The sequence below is a fragment of the Stegodyphus dumicola genome, chromosome 12 (assembly GCF_044657685.1).
Source record: "Stegodyphus dumicola isolate Sdum_Otavi_A_Nest chromosome 12, ASM4465768v1".
NCBI classification, from domain to species: Eukaryota; Metazoa; Arthropoda; class Arachnida; order Araneae; family Eresidae; genus Stegodyphus; species Stegodyphus dumicola.
Window position 1 is genome coordinate 84054464 of NC_140779.1, and position 26395 is coordinate 84080858.

The 26395-nt window shown below is 36.2% G+C and overlaps 1 protein-coding gene across 3 annotated transcripts in view; it reads right to left on the reverse strand.

Moving 5' to 3' along the window:
- Positions 1–9491: 9491 nt before the first annotated feature.
- LOC118202849 (uncharacterized) overlaps positions 9492–26395 on the reverse strand; it is a 48641-nt gene continuing 31737 nt past the window's right edge. For all 3 annotated transcript variants that reach the window (XM_085827437.1, XM_085827436.1, XM_085827434.1), the window contains exons 8-9: positions 26250–26393; positions 9492–9818 (exon numbers count right to left, since the gene is read on the reverse strand). In XM_085827437.1, coding sequence (XP_085683563.1) covers positions 9586–9818; positions 26250–26393 — 377 coding nt within the window. In that variant the 3' untranslated portion in view covers positions 9492–9585. The remainder of the gene's footprint in view (positions 9819–26249; positions 26394–26395) is intronic.

The window sequence follows — 26395 nt, forward strand, 5'->3', positions numbered from 1 at the left end:
AGCTACTGTAATTTTTAGATCAGATTAGCTTTCTCTGCGCTTTGAACTGTGTTCCATTTAACGTTTTAGTAGTTTAAAATTTTAACTACAGTGTGATAGTGTACAAATATCTGTGGGGAAAAATTTCAGCATTTTTTTTATTTGTTGTGATAAGAATAAATTTTATTAACTTTTCTTTAAACTTGTGCATTCAATCTATTACAAACCCGTACGCACGCAACAATATATACACCCACTCTGTTGCTGAGGTGTATACGACAATATACACTGGTGCGCAAAAATTAAGGACGAAGTCGAAAAATTAGCATATCAGCTGAACGAAGAGGCAGAGCGGACAGAAAGACCAATCAGGAGATTAAGTAAGGTGATGTACGGTAGCACATACGCAGATATGCAGGTAGACGTAATGGGGGAGTGTCTGAGTAGTATAAAGCATGTTGTAGGTGCAAGATCAGTATTTCTGGCAAAGAGATTGCACGCCTTATAGCAGTTAAAATCACACCGAGTTGCTACCTCAGCGAGAAATGGCGAATAATCAATCTGTTAGACGACATCTGGATGCTTTTACCCGAGGTCGAATCATTGGGAAGCTGGAGGAAGGCCGCAGTGTGACAAGTGTGGTTGCAGAGTTCGGAATTGCTCACAGCATCGTTTCACGACTTTGGAGACAATTTCAAACTACAGAAACCGCTATCCGGGGTTTAGTAGTGGTCGTCCACGAGGAACCACACCCGCAGATGACCGGTATATTGCCTTACAGGCCAAAAGAAACAGGCGGCAGACAGCGGGAGAAGTCGCTAGACACACGACACAGGCGACTGGACGACCGATATCGCGTTTTACCGTGGCCAGAAGACTGCACGGTGGTGGTCTGTTTGCACGACGCCCTGTACGGTGTGTAGCTCTAACGCCTGCCCATCGGAGAAGGCGTTCTCTGTGGTGCCGGGAACACCGGAATTGGAGAGACAATGAATGGGGCCGAGTACTCTTTACAGATGAGAGCAGATTCAGTCTGAGTAGCGATTCTCATCGCATACTCATCTGGAGAGAGCGGGGAAGCCGCAATCATCCCTGGAACATCATTGAAGGGGACAGGTATGGATGTGGCGGTGTTCTCGTTTGGGGAGGCATCATGCTTGGTAGTCGTACAGACCTTCACATCTTCGATGCAGGTTCAGTCAACGGGACCCGTTATTGTAACGAGATTCTTCTTCCATATGTGCGTCTTTTTAGAGGCGCTATGGATGCGCAGTTCCTTTTCATGGACGACAATACACCATGTCATCGCACAGTAGCTGCCGAACAGCTCTTAGAGAGTGAGGATATTGAACGTATGGATTGGCCGGCACGATCTCCGGATCTCAATCCCATCGAGCATGTATGGGATTTTCTAGGCAGACGCTTGGCAGCTCGTGCCTTACCACCAGTAACGATTCCGGAGCTTCGATTGGCGCTGCAAGACGAATGGGCAGCAATGCCTCAACAACTCATTGACACCCTCATTCTCAGCATGGGCAGACGCTGTGAAACCTGCCTAGCAGTCAGGAGAGATCATATCCCCTATTAAAACCGGATGTTTCTTGCTGGACACCCATCACAGGGATGTTTCGGCCTTCAGTCGCATTGCGCTCCATGCTACTTTTTCAATAAAGCTTCTTTTTATCCCTCTGATTTCTCTTTTAGTAAGTGTTGCTTACATTACTCATGTCCTTACGTATTGGGGATCTTACGGTATTAAATGTGTTGATTTGGAAAGCTTTTGTACAAAGTTATATTGAAAAAACTGTGTCGTCCTTAATTTTTGCACACCAGTGTGTACACCTCACTCTCGGCTCAGTGAGCTCAAATTTTTACTCTTATATGTTGGTAAATTATGCATTTTTTCTTAAAAGATCATTGAATTATGTTGTTCTCATCTTCCGGTTAAGGTTTTTATGCCTTTAGTTAATCTGCATGCAATATTTGTAGAATTATCAACAAAAATTAAAAAAAAATTGCTTAAGTGCGGTTAAGCCTAATTTATTTTTACCTTAGGAGCTATATTTGTTTACATTTGAAACCTAGCAGAATAATGAATTTATTCTTTCTGCACCTTCAGTGTCTTTTTGCCATTTTGCCGAGTGGGACTAAGCTTTTGATTTTGTGCACCGAAAAATCTGCCTTCTTGCCTGCTGGCCGAATTGCTTGTTTTTGCATAGAAACTGTAATTTTAATGGTAAGAAGTGTTTTTTAAATGTTTTAACTGTATTTGGTGTTTTATGTTTTTCTATATCTCTCAATTTTTAATGAAAATATCTTTAGTTTTTATGTATTTTTGACTTGCCGGAAATTAAGAACTGGATTTATTGAACGAGAAACATATCTCTAATGGAATTCTAGGAAATAAGTTTAAATGAAATGCAGGAAAAAATGGGTATAATTTACTATTCCGTACAAGAAAATCATGTGGTGTACACAGCAGAATGTTTTTTATTTGAAGGATTCCAAAATCCAAATTTTGAGAATCTGTTAGAACTTAGGTTCTAGAAAAGTTAGTATTCGACCTATCTCTAGTTTAGACGTATTCTATTTGCAAAATATTTATGAAGAACAATTTAAAGTAAATGAGAAATATCTTGAAATCATACATCTTTATTATTTCAAGATATGTTCTTTATTGTCTTAACACGATACATTTCATGACCTGAGACATATACACTTTTAAAGGGGTATTCAGGAATATAGAATGTGGTTTACATTATTATACAGAATACATGGATTCATCTATGTCCATTTGGTCCATTGCCATCTTCGTATTCCATGCTGGCTTGTCGAAAGTAGTCCAGTTGTCTTGAGTCTATGGAATAAGTACGAAAGATCTTCGATAAACGGTTTTATAAGTGAAGCCTTCTTCTCACAACTGAAAGAGATATCAATATTCCTGCTAATGCAAAATGATTAAACTAGCTAAAATGCAGTTCTTCATCTGCTGGCTTTAAGATCCGAAAGCGATTATCATGTAAGGGATCGTAATTTACCAGTGAACTACCTAGGATCGTTATTTTTCGAAATGTTGATTCATCAAAGATCTAATTCTATAGCCTGTAAGGTTTATCCTAAGTTTTTAACAGTTATCTTTAGTTAAAGCTACTTTCCTAGCCTTCCTAATTTCAGCTTACAATTGCCTACCAGAATGTGTTTTTAGAATCGCGTTTATTGCTAAAGAGTAAGATTGGTATTCGAAGTTCCACTGACTTCGTTAGAGAGGCTCAGACTTTCCGACTAGCGCGTGTTCGCCTTTTGGCTACGTCTCTCTTTAAGCTATTATGACTGCGCTCGGCCGTATTTTAAGCCCTTGATAGCTTCGCCATCTTATTTGATATTTCAGGGTCAGCTACTTTGAATTTTGATAGCTTCGGCTATATCTTTTTAGCTAAGCATTTGTTACGTTTTATTTTTTGTTAATTTCAGTTGAAGCCCAAGTGGAGGCTTTGCTTAGAAAGGAGTCGACTGTTCAATTCTTATTTCGAGAAATAAAGGATAATTAACCCTTCTTGATTTTACGTCTTTGATCATGAACTAAAGCGATTATTCGCATAGCTGTTCATGAGGGTTCCTACACATTTAGCTGTTAGATAAAAGAGAGGAACCCCACGAGCCTATCGAAAAAATTTCGATTAATAAGCATTGTAACAATAGTTTAGATATTTTTTTTAAACCTTCAGTATGAAGATCCATTTTTCTAAAACTGAATATTTAATTTGTCAAAAATATTACTGATAGTACCCAGTTAGTATATAAAAACGTTTCTTAGTCTGGGTTATTATTTTTTCTTGTACTGTATTTCGTGTTTGTATTATTATTCCCCTTTCGAATGATACAGAATTTCATTTCCCGCTACAAAAACATGCGGCTACTGGAATAGCGAGCATTGGTTATATTTTATGTTAAATTAGTTAAAAATACAAAAAAGTCAATTGCTTTTTTATGACACCCATTTTAATTTTTGAAATATGAAAGTATGTTCCATTTTCAAGGAATGCATTTTGTTTCGCTTTTGTGCAAAATTTACTTTTAACCTTTTATTCCAGAATTATTATTATTAAGGTAATTCAAAAAGATGGTCATCTTTCATTGTCTGTTTTACCTTAGATCACTTTCTGTTTGCACCATTTGCAACCAATATTTTTCTGTATTAATTGATTCACCTCTGAAGAGCTTTATTTGGCAATTAATTACAAATAAAAATAAAAACAAGTTGTTGTTGTTTTCCAGTCCATATTTCGTGGAAGAATGGTTGCAAGAACTGCAAAGACGTTGGCCTTCTACTTTAAACCCTAATTTTGAGGTAGAGTATCCGGGGAGTGATCTGAGATTCTTCACGCTTCTTCCTTACCATCAAAGCCACACGAGAAGACTTTATCGCAGTATATCGCAGTATATTTTACACTTTATCGCAGTATAAGTGTTTCCATGCCACAAAGATCCTATATATTTACAAACACCCATGCCTTCTCCGGAATTGGAACCCAGGCCCTCTGGTGCAGCAGTTAGGGTCGGTAACCGGTACATTATTCATTCGTCTGGGCGGTACGAAGGCAACTAAAACATACATTTAAGTAAATTATTTTGATGTAGATAAGAAATTGGATCTACAGGGACATCAAGACTGACAATCCCTCTCACATTTTCATTTCGAAAACAGGAAAAATGCATCGTTAGTATACCTTTTTAAACTACAAATACCATGGACAAGCATTCCATATCATAAATACACTACCTTGAAATTACTGATTCAACACAAGAAAAAAAATTTGGTCCCTCGCTTACAACTGGAGGGTTCCGAAACATGTTCCATTGATAGCTGTGTCTCGCTTAGCTACGCCGAATTTTTTTAACTGAAATGAAAATGCTTCATTTAAAACACTATCCCTTACACGATTTCTTCAAAAAACTGTGTTTAAAAAAAACTGAAAAACTTCAAAAATTCAATCAATCAGATATTCCTAAAAAAATTATAGATTATTCATAATGTTGAAGATTAAATATCGATGTGATAACGGTTTTCGTGTTTACTGAGATCATTTTGGACGATGTTCAATCAGCCGTTCCACAAGGAAGCCAAGTAAGTTAAAACATGTGAGGTGATTGTTTTGAGTGCCTTATAATTTAAGCAGAAGATGCAATGAATGTGTGAAGTCTAGAATGCTCGAAAAGGTGTTTCATTTCCCAATGTTAGGTCGTAAGTATTTAACGTTAGAAACTTCTGTACTCTAGTCTTTCCAATTTAAAATCTCGTTATGCCTAAGGTCTCACAACATTAAACCCACCGTGATCAATGCAATGGTCAGCCGTGTTAGCTGTTGTATCATTTGTTGTAATTTTTGATGGTATTATAAATAACGGCTTCAAGGATAACTGTAACTTTTGCTTCAATAATTCTAAGCGCTAGCTAATACTGTAGATAGCTAAGATGAAAAACGTTTTTCACTAGGTGTGAGTTGCCTGTGATTATTCTTTTTGCACCCCCTAACCCAGTCATAGACACTGTTTCTGTTGTGGCTTCATATGCTCCCTATACTTGAAAGAATTACTTGAGAAATATTGCCATATTACTGCAAGCACAACTTTACTACTATAGTTTACAGCAATAAATTATGTTAGCTTATAGAAATAAATTATGTCAGCGATATGTTTAGATCAGTTCTATTGCAATTCGTATAACAATATCCTAGGCTATATTTTAATATCCATATCTGTAGTCTTAAGTAAGGCTAACACATTTGAATTCCGGTAGGTATACATTAGGTTAGTTAGCTCTAAGCACTGACCCCAGCCCACCTAACAGGCGAAACCTGCCATATGGCTATGAGGGCACCGATATACATTAGGTACCTCGGAGTCTTGCTAACTACTAAGCTTCCGCCCTAATTTTGTGTAAGAATACCCTGGAGGGAGCCTTTATACGGTTTTTCACGCATCTTCACTTACCACTGACTTCTCGAGCGTACTTTTGGCTCGCCGTGTATTTTGAGTACCCCTTGCTGCACAGACACTCTAAACGCTTACAAACATCCGTGCCTTCTCAATGATTTGAACACAGGTCCATCGATATTGCAGTTACCGTCTGGGCAGCACTAGCCACATTTATCACAGATCTGCCATAGTTCCTTCATATCAATTCCTTCAAATCCTTTCCTAACTGCTCGACTTCTCTTTAATTGAGTAAGTTTAGCCCGTGGACATACTTCGATTCATCTCTCTAATTATACCCGGTAAAACTTAAAATGAAGTTTAGAAAAATAGCCTTCTTGCTTTTCCTTAATTACAGTCAAAACTAATAAACTCCGAGAATGCTGATGAATACAAGTTGATATGCATCTCATACACCATCTGTCCGAAAATTTACGAAATAGATTTTCTCTCTGGCATGTAAGCGACATGAAGGATGTAACTATGGTAGCTGGCACTACTATAAATCCCTGGTTAAATGGATAGCTTGTGCAAGAGGATTCAGAGGGTTCATCTGGGACGCTGGAAGAAGAGGGATTACTTCTTGCCGCATGACAATGCTTCCCCTCACACGGCTGGAGTTATGGTGCACTTCCTAGCGAAAAAAAGCACGCCTGTTCTCAACGACTCTCTATAACTGGCCCCGAATGATTCTTTTTCATTCCTTAAAATCAAACTTCCAATGAAAAGCCAATGCTATGACGTTGTAACCCACACTCAAGCCACAGTTGAATAACATTCCGAACAAAAACTTTTATGACGATTTCATATGGTATTTCATATGGTATGATATGGTATGAACGTTCTGCGTTGTACTCATGTAGGGGCAGATTATACAGAACACCTTAAACTTTAAACCGTTCATCTTTAGTTTCCATTAATTCAGACTCGGAATATTTCGGATAGACGGTTTACATTACATGTCAAGATATTATTCTTGAGCTCTGTGCGTCTATACTAGCTCTGTAATATGTTCCGAGATCGTAATGCTCACGTTCCATACCACTATAAATCGAATGCACAGATTTTCTTAATCCTTGAATTTTTTTCTTTTTTAAATCAAATGGGTAAAGTAATGTAACTATGCAATATGAAATCTTCTAATTTCTAAATTAAGATGTATTCAATTATTCATTTACAAGAAATGAGCAAGTTTTCCTCTCAAGCTTTGCTTAATTATGGGGGACCCCAAATAAATGTTCGCATGAAGAGAGAGCCTGCAACTCGCAAAATAAATGAGAAAAGTCAAGTTGTTGTCAAGTAGTTAAGAGTTTGCAGTAATTAATGGATTATTCCGATAGTGATATAAATATTATTCATCAGTGAGTGTTTTATGAATTACATTAATATAATTTATTTATAAGGATTCACTTTTATTATGAAATCTATATTGAAATAAAAAATATGCAGAATGGTAAATAGAAATTTAATATAAAATACAAGGTTCGTATTTTTATTTACCCTGCTCTCTAATCCGGGATGTAAGGAATTCCATATTTTAGAAATCTGTCCATGCAGATTCGAATTTAGTATTTAGTAATAGCTGAATAACAGACAGCTAAATAGTTATTGAGATTTTGAACTGCTGACATACTGCCAACCATAGTTCAGTGCATTACAAATACTCCTGATCTAAGGTTCCTAATCTAAGGAAGCGTGAAGAAATACTATGACATGAATCTATCTAAGTATTAGTTTTAGTAATTTTATTTTGCAAAAAAAAAAAAAAAAAAAAATGTCCTTTAGTTATGTTGCACCATTCTTTCATTATTTTTTACATTCCTCTGTTAGATTAAAATTATTTATGACAGAAATTATTGTTTAGGTTACAATTTTATTTTGCAAACAACAATGAAATTATTATTAAGTAACTGTTGATTTTAAAGGATTGTTTTCATTTCATGAGGTTTTAGTAGAAGTATGCACATAGCCTGTGCATTATGTACATAAAAGGTTAGATTTTAAATCATGTTTTGATGGGGAAACTTTAAACATAAAAATGAAGGCATTTAATGATTAAAAAAATAGAAAATTAATAGGCAGTCTTAAAGTTTTTAATCTTCCAGCATTTTAAAATATATGAAAAACAATATATGCAATACATAGACAAAATCCGAAGAGTGCTTTAGATTTTAAAGATTTTTTTCTTAAAAACTTATTTTCCAGAGAAATGCTTGAAAAACATTTCTGTAACTGTAGCTTTGTAACTAACGGTTAGTCAGGATTTTAGTCACGAGTACATGTAGGGGACCAATAACACAACCCTGCTTAATGGAATGAAGAAATGATCTGTAACTTTCGTAAAATGTTGTATAGTTATATGCAATTTTCATATTCACTTCATAAGAATAACATGCATATAGAAGAAAATGTAAAAGTTTCTTTTAAAAATTCTAATTGTTTTTCGATGGCTTTTGCTTGTAAAATGCAGAATGTTTAACCAAATTTAAGAAAACTCACAGAAAATGTGATAACGTTCAAGAGAAATATTAAACTTAGGTTGTAAAATCTATCTCTACTTCTCCACATACACTAACTTAGATCCTACAGTGTACCTGGCGAATTCTCGCACAGGCGTAAATTAAATACCAGCACAGAAGACGGGTGCAAAATAACCCTTTATTAACTCAAACTAAATTGACAGAAAGCACGGACTTCGTGCGTTATAAAACACCGTTCGCTTGCGGCGATAACTAACGTAGACTAGAATACAAATCAAAATCTGAAAAATAAACGAGTGCAAGAATGTACTTCAAAATTACTCCTAAGAGATGGACTAACAGAGATCTAACCGGCGTGATACTAAACAGATATGGCCAATAGGCTTACTAGCGTGACCTCGAAATAACAACGAAACGTGCGCTAGGCAAGCGAAACACGCTCTGAATGAACAGAGAATATCACACGTTTAAATAGCACTTCACGTAACTTTAAATTTACATCCTGGCGAGAGAATGTGAAGAGAAGTTTGAGAAGTTGAGAACAGGAAAAAATGCAAATTAAGAATGTTGTGCAAATTAAGTTGTTATGCAAATTAAGAAAAACCCTACAAGGTTTCAAATGAAAATAATCAACATTTATGAGATACAAGCATTTAAAGAAAATAATTTTTAAGTGTGCATGTGTGAACCATAAAACTCTTTTTCTTTCAGAATTTGGTAGCAAACCAGTAAAGATTATTGATAAAAATTACAGATTAAATTCAGAAGGATATCGAAAATAAAGTTAATTGTATTGTAGTTACTTCCTGTAAACTAGCTGGATCCCAAGGGATGTTAAATGGCCCAAATGTGAATCCGGTAAGCAAAATCCTCCTGTGATTTGAAGGCTAAATTCAAGATATTATGCTAGGTGGAATAGTAGCAGCTGTCAATGGGAATTTGCTCGGTCGTGTAGGTGATTAAGGATTTAGTACAGTAATATAATGAAAGGGATAAAGAATTAACTTATAGACGTATGAGGCGGAGAAATAGGTGCAATAAAAAAGAGAAAATGTCATTTCAAGAATAACTTTATTTTAATCTATAGTTACATTATTATTTTTAGAAATCGTCATTACTTTTTGTATCATCAGGTAATTTTTAACAGAAGACTTCAGTTTTCAGCAAAAATTGCCTTGAACTGCGATTGCATTAATTCCGAATCCCACTTCCCTGTTACGCTTAAGTGTGCTGCTATTCTGCCCACTTCATCAGACATCTTGGCTCCTTTGCCATTACCCACAACCGCTACAGTGACGGTGGGAGTCACTCGGTCAATGTAAGGCAGACCCGATGGCGAATCACAGGTGACGCATGTCGAGCTGCTGATGCTTTCAACTTCCAAACCTAAAAAATAACGAAGTCTAAGAAAAATTTGACCATCCTGATGCATTTATAAGATTAAACTGTTCGTAAAGAATCAAACAAAACTTTGCTGTTGTTTACAATAGTATCAGCCTTACTGGTACTTTATTGTACCAGTAAGCCTGGTACTACTGGTACCTGTATTATCTTCTAAAACAGTGCTCCGCAACCTTTTCTCACCTGCGACGCACAAAAAATCTTTCTGGAATTTCGTGGAACACCAAAGAGTTCCGAGTTATCAAGGAAGTGCCGAAAAAATTCAAATGCTGACACACTTACAATCACACACACAACCACACAACAGTGAAATATATAAAAACATTTAAAATAGTCATTATTAAGAAAAAAAAATTGTCATTGTGTATTAAATACATGATAAAAAATTGCAAAATGTCAAATACATGTATTTGATTGCGGCACACCTATATCCTACTCATGGCACACCGGTTGCGGAGCACTGTTCTAAAAGACAGATTACAATTAAAAGCTTTCTTGAAAAGACATAAATTAGCAGAAATAGCTATCATGATTAATTTTAATTAGGTGTTAATAAATTTAAATGAATTGTGTATTGAGATTTTTTACTTAATTTTTTGGATTTGTGTAGCAGGAATCTAATTTTGGAAGCTGAACGTACAGCCTTATTACGTCCTTATTTCTTTATTTTTCTAGGATTCTGATCGTTGAGAATTTCTGTGTAAGGCTGACATGGTAAGGCTGACATGGAACAGGATGTTTATTCTAAGCAACTGGGCAGGAAGTTAGCGGGAGCTAAATTACTTGGTCAATGTTGAGTATCTTAAGGGGTTGCATGAGAGAAAGATTAATCGACGCGTTTGCTTCGCTTTCGCTTTGCTGAAAGTCGTAGTTTTGATAGATGAATGGTTTTGTTTTCGAACGAAAGGACATCGAGTTTTATTTTTGAGCTTCCATGAAAGGCAGAATTGAATTTCCATCTTTATGTACTTCTCCGGGTTCGAAAGAGAACAAGGGTTCTGAATCACTCCGCATAGATGCTTGGTGACTTATTGATCGACCTTTATGTATGGCACTTCTTCTCTAGTGTCTTGTGATTTGTGTTGATTTCAGCGATTAAGATAGCGAATTTTTGGAGTGTGAAAATGAAGTGAGTGTTAGAATTTCTATTGACACTGGAAATATATTTATTTTACGACGTGCTAGATGAGACTGTGTTCATTTAGATGTTCCGATTAACGATTTAATGTATATAGTTCAAAATTAAGACAATTCGCAAATTATGCCTATTTTCAAAAAAGCATAGAACCAAAGGTACTAATTATATTGCCGAAGAATTACGGAAATATTCAGAGTCTAATCCGTAAACTTGCACGTGCTTCTCTGTGGAGTTATGATTGTGAAGGGGATACAAGCGCACGAGAGGTTTTCGGGGATTTGTGTACTCGTATTCCTTCATGACGTTCTCTGTGTTTCTCACAAGAGTTTGGTAAGTTTTATCAAGTATCAAGTAAAAGGAATAGGCAGGAACGTATGGATGACGGAATGGGATGGAAAACCTTCGGTAGATTGGAGACAGGCCAATTACAACAGGAGGTGTCACCAGAGCTCAGTGTAAACCCCAGTATCATCTGCAATTTGTGGAAACAGTTTATTCTGGATCCATAAAACCTGGTCAAGGTTGAAGAAAATCCATAACCATTAACAAGGATCTTTATTTCGCATTTCCGTGTGGCGACACAGGAATGCTACAGCTTCACAGCTCTCACGTTAGCTGTATGCTGCCACTGGAACTCGAGTCTACAGTTGTCCAAATGTTTCATGAGGTAAACCTGTACGCTAGAAGGGCCGCTGTTTGAATCTCTCTCACTGAAGCACACAAGAGAGATCCCTCTTTCATCATGGAAAAAGATCATTACGGTGGGGGAGGTGTAATGCTTTGGCCAGGCATTACGTTCGACAGCCGTACACTCTTGCATGCATTTGTTCTTTTTACTTCTCTGGGGAACCATCAGTAGAGAAAGATTAGCTTAACGTAATTTCAAAGTTAGGTTTATTAGTTTTTATTTTCCTGCATAACACTACCTTCGTGGAGTACTTTAGGGAAAGTGGAGTTTACAGAACATCCATCCTGAGATAAAAGGAAAGACTCACCGATAATGGGATCATTCAGGTTAATATTTGCAATCAAAGCAGTGCCTACGTATTATTTCACAACTGTAAATGCCCGCCACAATATACAGTAAAATTAACTAATACACTTCAATATTCAATAAAATTATTTGTAATAAAATCATACCATAGTTCCTATAGTGTGTATTTTAGTGGGAACATAATATACTCAGAAAAATAATGCATGCAATAATTTTAAAATTGTAAATCAAAAAGAAAAAAACTTTTTGGATAAAGAAGAAATATCATTGAATGAGTGTAAATTATAACTATCGGCTTTTAACGAAAGTTTCCCGCCACCGTAAATATCGTCTGCGCAAACAGTTTGCGTTGGCGTGATTAATTACGTTTTGTAAAACGAGTTCTGGCATTTGAAAGAAAGAGACTACTTTAGAACACCTCTTAGAAACACTTGCCTCGAAATTATTATTCAAAAACAGCTGTGAAATTTGTAAAAAAACATCGATACGATTAAGTACAAGGTGTCTGAAATAGAACTATCACGCTTTCAGATTAGAACCATCATTTACTTCCAATTCTGTTGCAAAAAGTCAGCTACAGAATGCCACCAAGTCATGTATACAGCTTCAAGTACTAATGCTGTATCATATGACATTGTGAAGGTTTGGTATCGAAAGATCAAAAACAAGGACTATGACATTCGAGAAGGCAGAGCGCTCTGGCCAGCCTACGAGAATTTTTGGAAGAAGATTAGTAGGCAACCACTCGAGAGCTTGGTAAGGAGTCAGACGTCAGTATCATGCCCCTTAGTCGTGCTGTGCATCGCATAAACTTGACGTACTAGTTCATACGCTGGTTTCCACATGAGTTGACTCAAGAAGATAAGGATAGACGTGTTCGGACCTGCACTTATCTACTCGAATATCAACGAAAGGAAAATATTCTGGACCAAATCGTCACTTGTGATGAAAAGGGGATTTACACCAACAGCACAGGACAAAAAGGGGGTTTTCTGCTCCCGGTGAGATCGTTAGCAGCGTTGCAAAGCAACGTCTGAATTTGATTGCCAAAAAGATCAATTTTTGTAACTGGTGGGATTGCTGTGGTATTATCCACAGAGAGTATCTGGAAAAAGGTAAAACCCTTGACGTTCAGCTGTACAGCCAATTGCCAGTCCATGTTGACTCTACTGTCAAGGAAAAACGTCGAATTGATTTCCGGCGCAAGAGGTAATTAATGCTCCATCAAAATAATGCAAGAGCACTTGTGTCTGAATTCGCCGGCTGGACTCTGTGCGGACTCGAAAGAGATCTTTTGCTACACCCACCGTATAACTCTGACAGCGCACCTTCAGACCTCTACCTTTTTTCACACCTGCACCTACATCACGCTGGTGTTATCTTCCTTTCTGCACATTACGTCCGAAATGAAGTTGATCTGTTGTGAGGCTCGCAGCCACCAAGGTTTTGAGCCGAAGTCTTCGAAAAATTACCAAACCTTTGGCAGAAACTCATAGATTTGGGTGGTGATTACTACCCGCATTAAAGGTTTAAGTTTTTTTAAACTTTATTAAGAGCGTTTTTTTGGCGGAAAACTTTCGTTACAACCAGATAATTTAAGAAGTATTGCACGAATTTTCAATATTTTTTGTCATCTACATTTTCTTGCTTTTAACGAAGTAAAATAGAGAATAATTATTTCGAAATCTATATGGTATGTAAATATTCTCAAGAAAATATTACCTGATGTGGACACCACATGACTTTCTTGCACGGCCTATTAAATTATAGATACTTTTGTTGCATTTCACTTAAACATGTTTCCTCGAATTTCATTAGAGATATATTTCTAAACCAATCAGTTCAGTTCTCACTTCGCGGCAAGCCAAAAATACATAAAAACTCAACCTTCATTAAAAATTATAAAATTCCAAAAAGCCTAAAATACTAAATACAGTTAGAATAAATAAAAACGGTTTTTATAATTAAAATTAGAGTTTTTTACGCAAAAACAGGCAATTTGACCAGCAGGCAGAAAGACGAAACTTTAGGTGCGCAAAACTGAAAGTTAACATTTGGCCACACTGGACAAAAATACACTGAAGTTAATTAAGATACAATAATACGTCGAACACGTATTAATTTAGAAATCAAACAACACATTTATTCTGCAGCCAAAATTTTTCGAAAAACATCTTCTATTGGTGAATTAGATTTTCTAAAGACATTTCACATTCAAAAAAATTTTTCTGTGCTAGTTAACGACCCTAATTTCAATCCATCTTTGCCTTCAGCTTTTAAGGAAATTATGTTTTAGTTCTTGTGTTATCAACAGATGACGCCAGTAGCTTTACTCCTGTCCAGCCATTCTTCTCTTAACTAATCACTATATCTTCTTTCATTTGCGCTTTGGCAGCTGAGGATAATGATTCGGTAAAACCAACGAAACTGAAGTTAGTGAATACACTGAAGTTAGTGCATCGATTGACTTATTTCACTATTCTTCTAAGAGCTTCAAATGTAAACAAATGGCAGCCACGTTAGGCTCATTACCACAAACAACTTCTAAATTGCTGATAATTCTACAACTATTGCGTGCTGATTAACTAAAGGCATAAAAACCTTAATCGGAACATGAAAACAATATAATTCAATAACTTCTAAAGAAAAACATGCACAATCTAACAACATTATAACGTTGCGCGCCTCCAACTTGCACGCAACCAAGAGGTGACTGTGAAAACTTGTATAAAAGATAGAGCCTTGTGAAGGGTTTAAGTCCCTTTTTATTCAACGTAATAAATTACAATTGCGTTCTCTTGACGCTTACAGACGGTACCAACTCGGCAGTCAAATAAAAATAATAACCTGAAAAGAAACTAAAGACAAGATTCTAACTACGAGGTTCTCTAAAATAACTAACTCACCGCGTTTTACAATACCGCTGCTAATTCAGCAGACTTGAAGCTCACTGGAACGATTAACACTACTTCCCGCCAAGCACATAGGCCGCAACGCGGGGTTCTTCAATTCTCGCTAACTACCTCCGCGCTCGCTAAATAAGAATATCCCATACCGAACTTGTTTCCTTCTATTTAAATCAGAATACTTCCGCTGATAATTTGAATGCTTGCGCGTTCTACTCAAATTTACATATTCTGGCATTGGCAGTTCCAGGGGAAAGTAAGGCTTGACAGGAAAGATAGTTTAAACTTAAAATAAATGTTAGTTAAAATAAATATAAACCCTACATTTGCCGCTGCCAGAATTTGGAAAACTTGGAATCAGGTCCTACAAACGACCTGTTGTAAGTTTCTCTAATTCTGAACTAATTGGCGAGAACCTCGTTTACACACAAAAAAAAAAATATCTTATGTAACCATTTGTATACTAAAATTCTGTTGATCGTTACAAAGCTTTCTTCTTACAGCAACTTTTCCTGGACTTCATCAATCAATCTTGGTCTTTCCTTCCAGCATCTGGAAGGAATAAGTATCAGTATCTTTCTACATACATTATAATTTACACTTTCTTGACACAATAAATTTTTGTTTTTAAACGATTCGTTTTTCTTAGTTATTGCTTACTTCACATTCATTCAATTTTTCAAGCATTAATTTAATTTTACCCTGGCTCTCCACCGTGTGTGGTGTCAAACGGGAATATTCGTGTTTTAGTCTTACAACACTTCCCCTAACCACTATGATTTGTTAGAATTCAACGACCAAATAGACACACCTTACTCGACATTCTACAACTCAATGAGCTACTTTAATATTCTTAAAAATTCAAAAGTAGGTGGAGAACCCTACAAAACACATTCATTCTAACTTCCCCCTCATTCATCTTTAAACATGCAGGCTTTCGCTCTAAAGCATGACTTTACAGTTTAATACTTAAATTTTGACTTCATTGCTTTTAAGCATTCACTTTTAGCATCTACAATTTTATGCTTCTAGACTAAATTCTACTTTTACATAACCTTCAAGTATTTACATACATTTACAAATTTTTAATACATATGCTTTTTACAATTTACCATAAAATGAATAAGAGAAAATAAATTTTTACTTTACTCATCCTTCGCCAAGCTGGCGGCACTGAAAGTAAAATTCTTATTAATACAAGAATACGAAGATATTTTTATCTCCGGCCAAATTTTGGCTTTAACATAACAGAATTAGTCTTTCGACCAACAGAAAATGCTTGTTTTTAGCTTTTACACTTAAAGAAAATAATACTTTTGCCTTAGCTAAATAAAGTAAAACAAAACTAAGTCTCAACCGAGACATATTGACTTTCGTCAAAACATAGAACTTCGTACTTATGCATAACATTTCGGAACAAAAGAGAAAAAAAATTATAGAAGGTTTTAACTTATCTTTGAGTTTTCGATGCTTGAAACTCCGTCATCCGTTTTTGGCAAAATTGATCCCAAGTTAGAGGTTTCATGGATGTCAATCTTCTCCTTATTGATCTCCGAGTGTCGTCCACGTTGCTTTTTCTTTTGCGTCCTCTACATGCTGGCCTCTTGACGGAGTAATCGTCTGGTTGTTGGCCTTTCCGTTCCTGCCTGGGACGGCTGGTCTTGACGTCCTCCGGTCTGGAGTCCTTCTTGAATTTCTTCTGTTCCTCGTATTTTTGTGCCTCCTGCTGGCGTTTCAGTTTCCGGAACGGCGGCCTTGCTGGTACCTGACTCTGTGGCCGTGTGCGCGTTCTCCTTGATGTGTAATTTCTCCTGCTATCCTTTGTAGGTGGTGTTTTTCTCTTTACCACGGTTTATTTACCCGGTGCATCTGTATTTTTGTTTTTCTTAAACGCTGGAGTTTGAAAATTATTTTTTCTTTTTGATACCGACGTCCGGGTTGTAGAAGTGCTAGGTCTCTCTTCAGTTCTCTGTTTCTTGGGTGGTGGAATAGTTGTTGTAGTCTCTGAACCTTCGTTTAGACATGAGTCCTGCAAGAAACTTTTAAGGATTTCAAAATCATTTGGATTATAGTATTTTTTCACCTGGTCGGGACTTGCTTTACAGATTTCCCCTCTCTCGTTCTTAAGATATAAGACTACTCCTTTGATTTCCTGAATTACATAAGGGCCTTCAAACTTTGGAGCTAGCTTTGCCATAAAATTGTCTGGGGCACTTGATAAGGAAAATTTCCGCTTCAATACTTTATCCCCAACTTTAAAATCTGTTTGACGGCGTTTTCTATCCTAATATAGTTTCTGCCTATTTCTTGCCGTATCCGAGGTTTTGAGCGCCTGATCAATCAACTTTTGCACATCTTGTTGTTTAAACTCCTGCTCTCTTTGTTGCACAAAGAATAATTTATCTAAAGGCGTAATTAACTTTCTGCCTAAAAATAATTCTGCTGGAGTTTTTCCCGTAGTATCATGATGTGCCGTTCTTAAAGCATAAGCTAATTCATTTATGTAGCCATCCCAGCGCTTGTGATGTGTGCTCACGTAACTGCGAATTATTTTTACTATGTTTTTATTAACTCTTTCTGCTATGTTAGCCTGTGGTCTATACGGAACCATTTTGATATGGCGTATGCCAAGTCCATTGCATATGTTTTCAAATATTTGACTAATGAATTGTTTTCCGTTATCGCTAATGACTTTTATCGGTGCACCGTATTTTAAAATGTATCTGTGTAAGAATGCATCTGCGACTGTTTTGGCTGACGCGCGTTTAAGTGGAACAATTTCTATCCATTTTGAAAAATGATCTACTATTACTAAAAGAAAACGATTTTTATTTAACTCGCTCTGGGGGAAGGGACCAAGAAGATCTATGCCTAAAATTTCATTCGGAAATGTAGCGCGAATGCTATTTAAGTACCCGGCCGGGCTGTAATTAATATCATTTATTAACTGACATTGATTGCAGGACCTGACATACGCCGTTACTATTTTGTATAATTGCGGGAAATATACCGCCTCGCGTACCCTTTTTATAGTCTTTCTGACCCCGAGGTGGCCCGCTGTTTTTTTCTCGTGCAACTCCTTCAAAATGCTTAATCGAAGCGAGGCTGGGATGACTGGCTTATACTCAAGATTTTCGTTCGTTGTTTTCTTATAGAATAATAAATTATCTATTATTTCATAGTTTTTTGCTCTATTTCTTATCGCATCGATATCTGTATGCTCAAAGCCTTCGGGGTCTTTCAAATAAGCATAGATATTTCCAAATTCAGGATCAGCTTTCAGTTCAGTAATAACCGTATCTCTAGAATCTAAAATTTTTGAAGTCAACACAGCGCATTTAAGTTCATTACCTTCATCGTCCAGTTTTATACGAGAAAGTGCGTCAGCTACATTGTTTTCCTTACCCGGTTTATATTTTATTGTGATATTATATTCTTGGAGTTTTAAAGCCCATCTTATTAACCTGGGCGTTAGGTTTTTTCCCGAGTAAAGTCTACCAACAGCCGCATGATCCGAAAAGACTGTTACTGGCGATTTGCCGAAATAAACTCGAAATTTGTGTACAGCCATTAATACGGCTAATGTTTCTCTTTCTGTAGCTGTATAATTCCTTTGTGTCTGATTCAATGTTTTACTAAAAAATGCCAGCGGATGGTTATTTTGCATAAGAACCGCACCCTTCTTTTAATCTTTCAAAAGCTGTGTTAGCTTCCGCTGTCCACGTAAACTTAGCCCTTTTTCTTTTGATTACTAAGAGTGGTTCAACAATATTAGCGAAATCTTTTATGAAGGATCGATAGTAAGAACATAACCCAAGGAACGAAGAAAGTTTCTTGGCGGTGCTGGGCGGTGGGAAATTCTTAATAGCTTTTATTTTTGAATCTTGCGTTTCTATACCCTTTTGCGAAATTTTATAACCGAGATGTTTAAGTTCTTTAGTTGCGAACTTGCATTTTGAGGCGTTAATTGTAAGACCGGCCTCTTTTAATAATTTAAAAACTTGTTCGAGGTCATTAATGTGTTGTTCCAACGTACTACTCGTTATAATTATATCATCTAGATAAATTAAAGTTGATTTTCCTAGGACAGGCTTTAGAACAATGTCCATAGCTCTCTGGATTTGTTGATGGGGCCCCACACAACCCAAAGGGCATGCGTAAAAATGCATAAGTGCCCGATTTTGTTATAAACGCGGTTTTATGTATATCTTCGGGTCTCATAACTATTTGATAGTAGCCAGACGTTAAGTCCAAAGTAGACATATATCTTGTCGATTTGATCTGTCTAATGATCTCGTCTATAACCGGCAAAGGGTAAACTGGAAATTTGGTAATACTATTTAGTTTTCTGTAATCAATAGCAAACCTCCAAGCCCTTTTATCCGAAGGAGGAAACTCGTTCTTTTTCCTACATAGTACGACTGGACTCGCGTACTCACTATTTATGGGCGTTATTATTTTATTCTTTAACATCTCCTGAATATGTTCTTCGATGATTAGGTCTTTTTGTTTATCATAACGATACGGTTTAGTCCTACAAGGTTTTTCGGCATTTAATTGAATCTTGTGAGTCACGATTTGGCAGTTTCCTGGTTTTTCTGAAAACAAATGAGAAAAATTACTCACCACTTGCTGTATTGCTTTACTTTCATGGTCATTCAGATGGCTAAGGTCCAATTCAGGTGTCTCCACAGGTTCCACCACCCTCTGGTCCATCTCCAACACCACGGAACTATCTTGAAAATTTAATTTGGCCCTCGCGGACCTTAGAAAATCCATACCTAAAATAAGAGAGTGTTGCAGGTCTTTCACCACAAAAATGAATACTTTGAGATTTTCCTCTTTTACCTGTAAGTTTAATGATAATTTCCCGATGCAGTGACATGTTTTTCCTTGCGCCGCTATAATTTCCGTATTTTTGGTTTTAAATAGTCGTAGCCTATAAAAATTCTTTTTGAAGAACTTTTCACTCATAAAATTTCCTTCTGCTCCTGTATCCATGAGGGCTTCTACTGGTACATCGCCAACCAGGACTTGTATAATTGGTAGCTGTGAGTTTTTTAAAATGACCGTGTTTAAATGTCTATTTGAGGGTTTTTTAAAACTTCCGGGGTCTGGACCCTCCCTTTCACAGGCCCCTCTACTCGTTTAAAGCTTTCCTTTCAATCTGTGTCTTCTGGGTACACGGATGTTTATTTTCAAATTTTCTTTTTGGGCCTTGACCTTCGAATTTCGATGCGTTAGCTTGATAGTTCTTTCCCCCATACGAGCGATTTCCATTTCTTGTTTCCTCCTTCCTTCGGGTACTTTGAGAATATGTTTCCCCTCTCGCTTTTTCCGCTATTCTGCGATTTTGAAACTTCACCGCCAATTCGAAAAGTTCCTGCAGTGTGCTTGGGTTTCTAATTTCAAAGTAGTCTTGGACAGCGGGTAACAATCTTGGTAATATTATTTCAATAATCTCCGCATCGGGTTTCTTTCCATACAGCATATCCGTTAGCTTGATTTTTCGTAGAATAAAGTCCGTCAATTCTGCTGTATCCCGTTGATAGAAACTATATAGCTCGGCTTCCAGCCGTGCGCGATCTTTCACTATGGGGAAGGCCTTTACTAACGATTTTTTGAAATTTTCAAATATATATGTCGGGCTTCCAAATTCCCCTAATAAAAATTTACCTATATTTTTCCACCATAGCGCGGCCTGTCCTCTTAGTGCTGATGTGGCGATGGCAACTTTTTGTCTTTCAGGCACAGGGTAGAGCTGAAAGTGGTTTTCTAGACCTTCGAGAAATACCGCCACCGAATTTTTTCCGTCGAAATGGACATTTGGCTTGATTGATGCTCTCAAAATCTGGACCAGGTATCCAAATCCTTCTAACTGCGTTGTCATTTCTTGGTGTTGTCCAGCGGCTTCCATCCAGTTTTCGGCCATTTCAGTTCGATAAGTGTTCGGGCGCCAATATAACGTTGCGCGCCTCCAACTTGCACGCAACCAAGAGGTGACTGTGAAAACTTGTATAAAAGATAGAGCCTTGTGAAGGGTTTAAGTCCCTTTTTATTCAACGTAATAAATTACAATTGCGTTCTCTTGACGCTTACAGACGGTACCAACTCGGCAGTCAAATAAAAATAATAACCTGAAAAGAAACTAAAGACAAGATTCTAACTACGAGGTTCTCTAAAATAACTAACTCACCGCGTTTTACAATACCGCTGCTAATTCAGCAGACTTGAAGCTCACTGGAACGATTAACACTACTTCCCGCCAAGCACATAGGCCGCAACGCGGGGTTCTTCAATTCTCGCTAACTACCTCCGCGCTCGCTAAGTAAGAATATCCCATACCGAACTTGTTTCCTTCTATTTAAATCAGAATACTTCCGCTGATAATTTGAATGCTTGCGCGTTCTACTCAAATTTACATATTCTGGCATTGGCAGTTCCAGGGGAAAGTAAGGCTTGACAGGAAAGATAGTTTAAACTTAAAATAAATGTTAGTTAAAATAAATATAAACCCTACAACATATAAGAATAGAAGAAAACTAAGCTCATGGAGTCGGACAGCACAGGGACTTTTGTGATTCAGGATTTATCTTTACAGATTTTTAATCATTTTTACTGCAATAGAAGTCTAGATACTACTCATTTAAAATACTAATTACAGTACTGACTAAAAATGTTTTCTATAATAATTCATCTTTTGACTAAATTTGTGTTCCTTGGAGATAATATATGAAAACCTTTTCTAATTATATATATATGTAAGAAAAATAAAGAATATACTAAAAATTTTAAAAAGGGAATAATTGCATGTAAAGATAACAGTATGATGAGGGAGTGCTAGTTCAAAACAGAGGCCCTGTTTTTACCTCTGTTATTTTGTTCTTTTACCCTCCTCATATCAGAAAAAAAAGGACAGTTGCCTTTAAACAAGGAACGGAGGCCTTTATAAGCAACTGTCGGAAGCAACCCTTAACCATTCATGAAAATTCAGTACATGAGTTCGTTAAAGCGGTGATGCCCAAATAGCTGAATATGTGTGTATTAGAGAAAGTTGTGCTGTCTTCTAGTTTTGTGTAAAATAAGAAAATTAGCAATGTAACAACAACAGTAAAAACTATTATAATTTTAGTAATACTTTATAAAATTTATGATATTAAACTGTAAGTTATAATAATGAAAATTAGTTACGATTTGAAAATTTTGAAATTTTTTGTGATTATTCAAAATAAGTAATGCGGGTGAAAAATTTTTACAACTATGATATACTGTTCAAAGCTTTGCAAAGCCTTCCATGCAAAAAAATCTAATTATGTGAACTCTAAAACACAGACTTCTGGACTGAAAATTTTTAAAGGAAATTCTAAAATCTTAAATCTTATCAAAGTTTTATATTTTGCAATTTTGGAAATAATTATTTTGCTCAAAATTTCAGGATTTGTATTTTTTAAAATTATATCTCTTCGTGTGTTAATGCTTTGGCACTTTCTCTCTAATGCTTTTTCTTCCACCCTGCTGTCCCAACCTTTTTTGAAGAGGGGGAGATATGTAAGAAAAATGAAGAATATGCAATAGATTAAATTAGCTGCGTAAATTAATTTCCCTTCTATATACTAAAAGTAGTTACCTCTAATTGCACTGCGTCATTTCCAGAAAAATCTAATTCTGATGATGTAAATGGATCTGAAACTCAAAATTTAACCAATCACAGTTTAGATGTACTTTGTGCATCTATCTATCTTGTATAAATAGTTAATAAATGCGTAGTATCTTTCTTTTCGCCTCTTCGCCTGCGTTGACAGCTTGTCACTTAACCTCTGCTAGCTATTCGTCGTTATATAAAATGTAAATGCATAACTAAAATTATAGGGCTCGTTTAGCACCCCTAGTCTTCTACAGTTATATATTAAGAAATTCGTCATTCAAGAATAAATTATGTTTAACTATCAAGCTGGTCGTGCTTCTACAAATCCCATACAATCATCGACTACGCTGTAATGTCCAATCATCTACGCAACAGTTTTTCGGCCATCACTAACCGTGAATTGTTTTTCATCTCCTGCCAAAAGAACAATTATTATTACATATATATATGTTTTGTGCCACCGATTGCAACCAATAAGGAAGGTGAACAACTATGTGTTATAGCAGTCCCATATGCAAAATGTCAACGTTCTGCGACTTCTCGTTTTTGAAAATTTTCGCGATTACAATATTTCCTTTACTTCATAACTTTACGGATGCTTTCAGAGAAACGGTGAGATGACAGCAAGCTTTAATTTGGGAATCCGATCCAATTGCATCCGCTATTATAGAAAAAGGAATTTTTTACACTTTCCAACAGGTCTTTACATTGTGCACGGATAACTTTAGAGAGGGTCTAGAAGACACAGGTAGGAATTTAAAGCCGTCAGAATTGTTTCCAACTGTCACTATGAATTTCTTCAAGTTGTCATCTTCCTTAGCTACAGCAGAAGCTCTGTCACCGATTTTTTGTTTGATGGCAAAAATTAATCTTTGTTGGTTTGTTACTGGACAACAGAAACAACTCTTCCTTCGAATTATTTGATAGCAGCAACTATGTGTTCGATTTCTTCAACTTTATTTTTAACCGTGTCTGTTCTGCCTTCCAAAGCTTCGAATTTGTTTTCTATTATGACAGCAGTTTCTCTTTTCATTTCCACTTAACTTGTTTCAATCTTTTCTTGCCTCGCTTTCATTTCTACTTTACGGACATGACTGCTACTTCTATCTTCGCTTGGCTCGCTTTCATCTCTACTTTAACAGAATTCACAGCCCCCTGCATCTTGTCTTGTCCCGCTTGCATATTTTCTTAGCCAGCTTTCATATTTCTTTAACGGACTTGATCTTTTATTGGAACGAAGCTTGCTGTCTTAAATGCTTCTCCACGCTTTGTCACCATTATTCAGTCCTACTTCTGACATCAAACATTGTTACGTACGTATGGATTCGTAATGGATTGAATGCACACAGAATTCACACTAACTTAATAAAATTTATTTTTCAAAAAAATAAATGAATAAATAAATAAAAACATTTTATTGTTCTGGAACTTTTTACACAAAAGTACTCGTACTGCTCTCCTTGCTCTTCTCAGTATGACAGAACACAATCATAGGTACTACTTCAAATTACTAAGAACGTTGAACACAATACAATGCAAAGCGCGTCTAACAGCGAAACTAGGATATCTCTTAATAGTCTGAACTCAACCGAAAACTGGTGCTGTCTTTAATCTTATATAATCCCCCCCCCGCCGATAGAGAAATTTCCAGTATCTTCGATTTATCGAAACTGTTGGACGCCATACACAGTTACAGTTACATAGGGAATCGAATCGGCCAAGTTAGAATTACACAAAAATCGGACCAGAATGGCATCAAATGGTCGCCAGACTTGGCGGCGTTTAGCGATTCCTCCCAAAATCTGTCGAGATAACCATTTATCTCAATGTTAAATGGATTTGCCACAGAAACTCTATTTTTCCGACGATTATTCGCATTCTGAGGCTTCTGATGTTATCTTACACAAGAGATACTACAATTTACATATGATTTTTCTAAAATTATTTATATATATACAAAATTCGTAACATTAAGGTAACGATTATTCAAACTCTAATAGATTTAAATTATTAAAAACAAATATAATTTTCCTTGTATTACCGTAATTGATTAATATAAATATCAAATTAAATGAATTCCATTTTAATAATATAAGTACAATTGCAATAAAATCTGCTAAGAAATTGTTTTTAAAGGGGAGAAGAATAACGTAGCCGCAGAACATTCTAATTTATAAAATCAGTCCCCACTAGAAAAAGGTTTGAGGAACACTGACTTAAGAAATTAAAGTATGCAAAGATCACAGTAAAGTCCTACTGCAAGCTTTGGTTCAGGCCCTCTAATCACATGAGTAAATACAGCTAGCAGAAGACTCAAGTCGATCGAGGTAAATCCAAATGCTGAACGTAAATAGTAGGGAGATGGTCTGCGGTCACTGCTAGAAATTCTTCCTTAAATTCAAGAATTCTATTCTTAACTCGTTAGCTGAATTTATCCGGTAAGAGTAGAAGAGGCAGTGAGGATAAAAATAATAAGATAATTGGTTAATAAGCATAAAGTTTTAAAAATCTACTGCATCGCCCCGAATCTGTGGTTTATGGGTTGCCCCAAATGACCATTAGTCGGTAGGTTGCCTGTGACCACTAGCGTTTATGGGCATCGGTGTTCGTCCAGCTAGTTTCAATGTAAAAATCTATCTTAATTTAATGTACCACAGCTTACCGGTGACCCGTGGGTTGAAGGTCACTAACTTCCAATGTGTAGCTCATCAGTAATCAACGGTCACGCTAGACACTAATGTGTTTCCGATTAATTTTAATTAAAAAATCTCTCTGGATCTACTGCGTCACTTCCTACCACTGGCCCACGTACTGCCTGCAACTCGCCGTCAATCGGGTAGGTTACTAGTGACATATGGTTAACTTTAACCAGCGATGTCAACCTAAGATCATTAGTAGCCAACCCCTCGGACAAGTTGCCCTGAATTTAATTTTCTTCATAATATACCTAAAAGATGTAATTTTAAATGCATTTAATTTATATTAGATCCCACTGCTAAATCTTCGTCCTGAAATGCCCAAATTGTTCTGGAAAAATGACACAACTCTCCTCTTTACAGTTTTGAGAAACTGAATTGTGTTTTGTACATTTTAGGATAATCTCTATTGTTTGAATCCAAAATTTTTCCTTTACAGACGTAGAAATGCAAAGGCGGAAAATTTTACATTCGGTGAGATTAAAATGTAATTTTTCTAAGAAATTTTTTCCGAGTTTTCAAGCAAAACTTTCATAATTTTCATTTTATAATGTCAATTAGTGTAATCTAATTTAACGTAATGATGAGTAAAGCTCAGTTTTGTAATGATGAGTAAAGCTCAGTTTTGTAATGATGAGTAAAGCTCAGTTTTGTAATGATGAGTAAAGCTATGTTTAACGTAAAGTTTACTGTAATGATGAGTAAAGCTCACGTTTAACGTAAAGTTTAATGTAATGATGAGTAAAGCTTAAAGAAATTCATGTTACTTTCATAACATGAATTTCGCATAATCTTTCCGTCTGATCATTCATTTACTGAAAGAGAGAAAAAGCTGAAGTTGCTGAAAATGAAATTTACATAACGATTTATAAAATATAAAATTAGTTTCCTTAGTGTCAGAAACATCTTAATGAAGTACAGAAAATTAAGAATATTCCGAGTCTTCTTTTATTAAATTTTGTGTCATTTCTGAGTTTTTAAAAATTGTAAAGATATTCTGCTTAATTTATTTTTATGCTAAATGCCGCGAAACTCACCTGGAAGCATTTCGATAAGCAGCTTTGAGTAAACATCTATTACTCTCTTGTCACCCTTTGAAAGATACCACTCTTTGATTTCAGGCAAAGATTTTATTTCCCAGTCTCCAACGCCGATATGGCCAATCTTCAGGTAGTAATTTCCT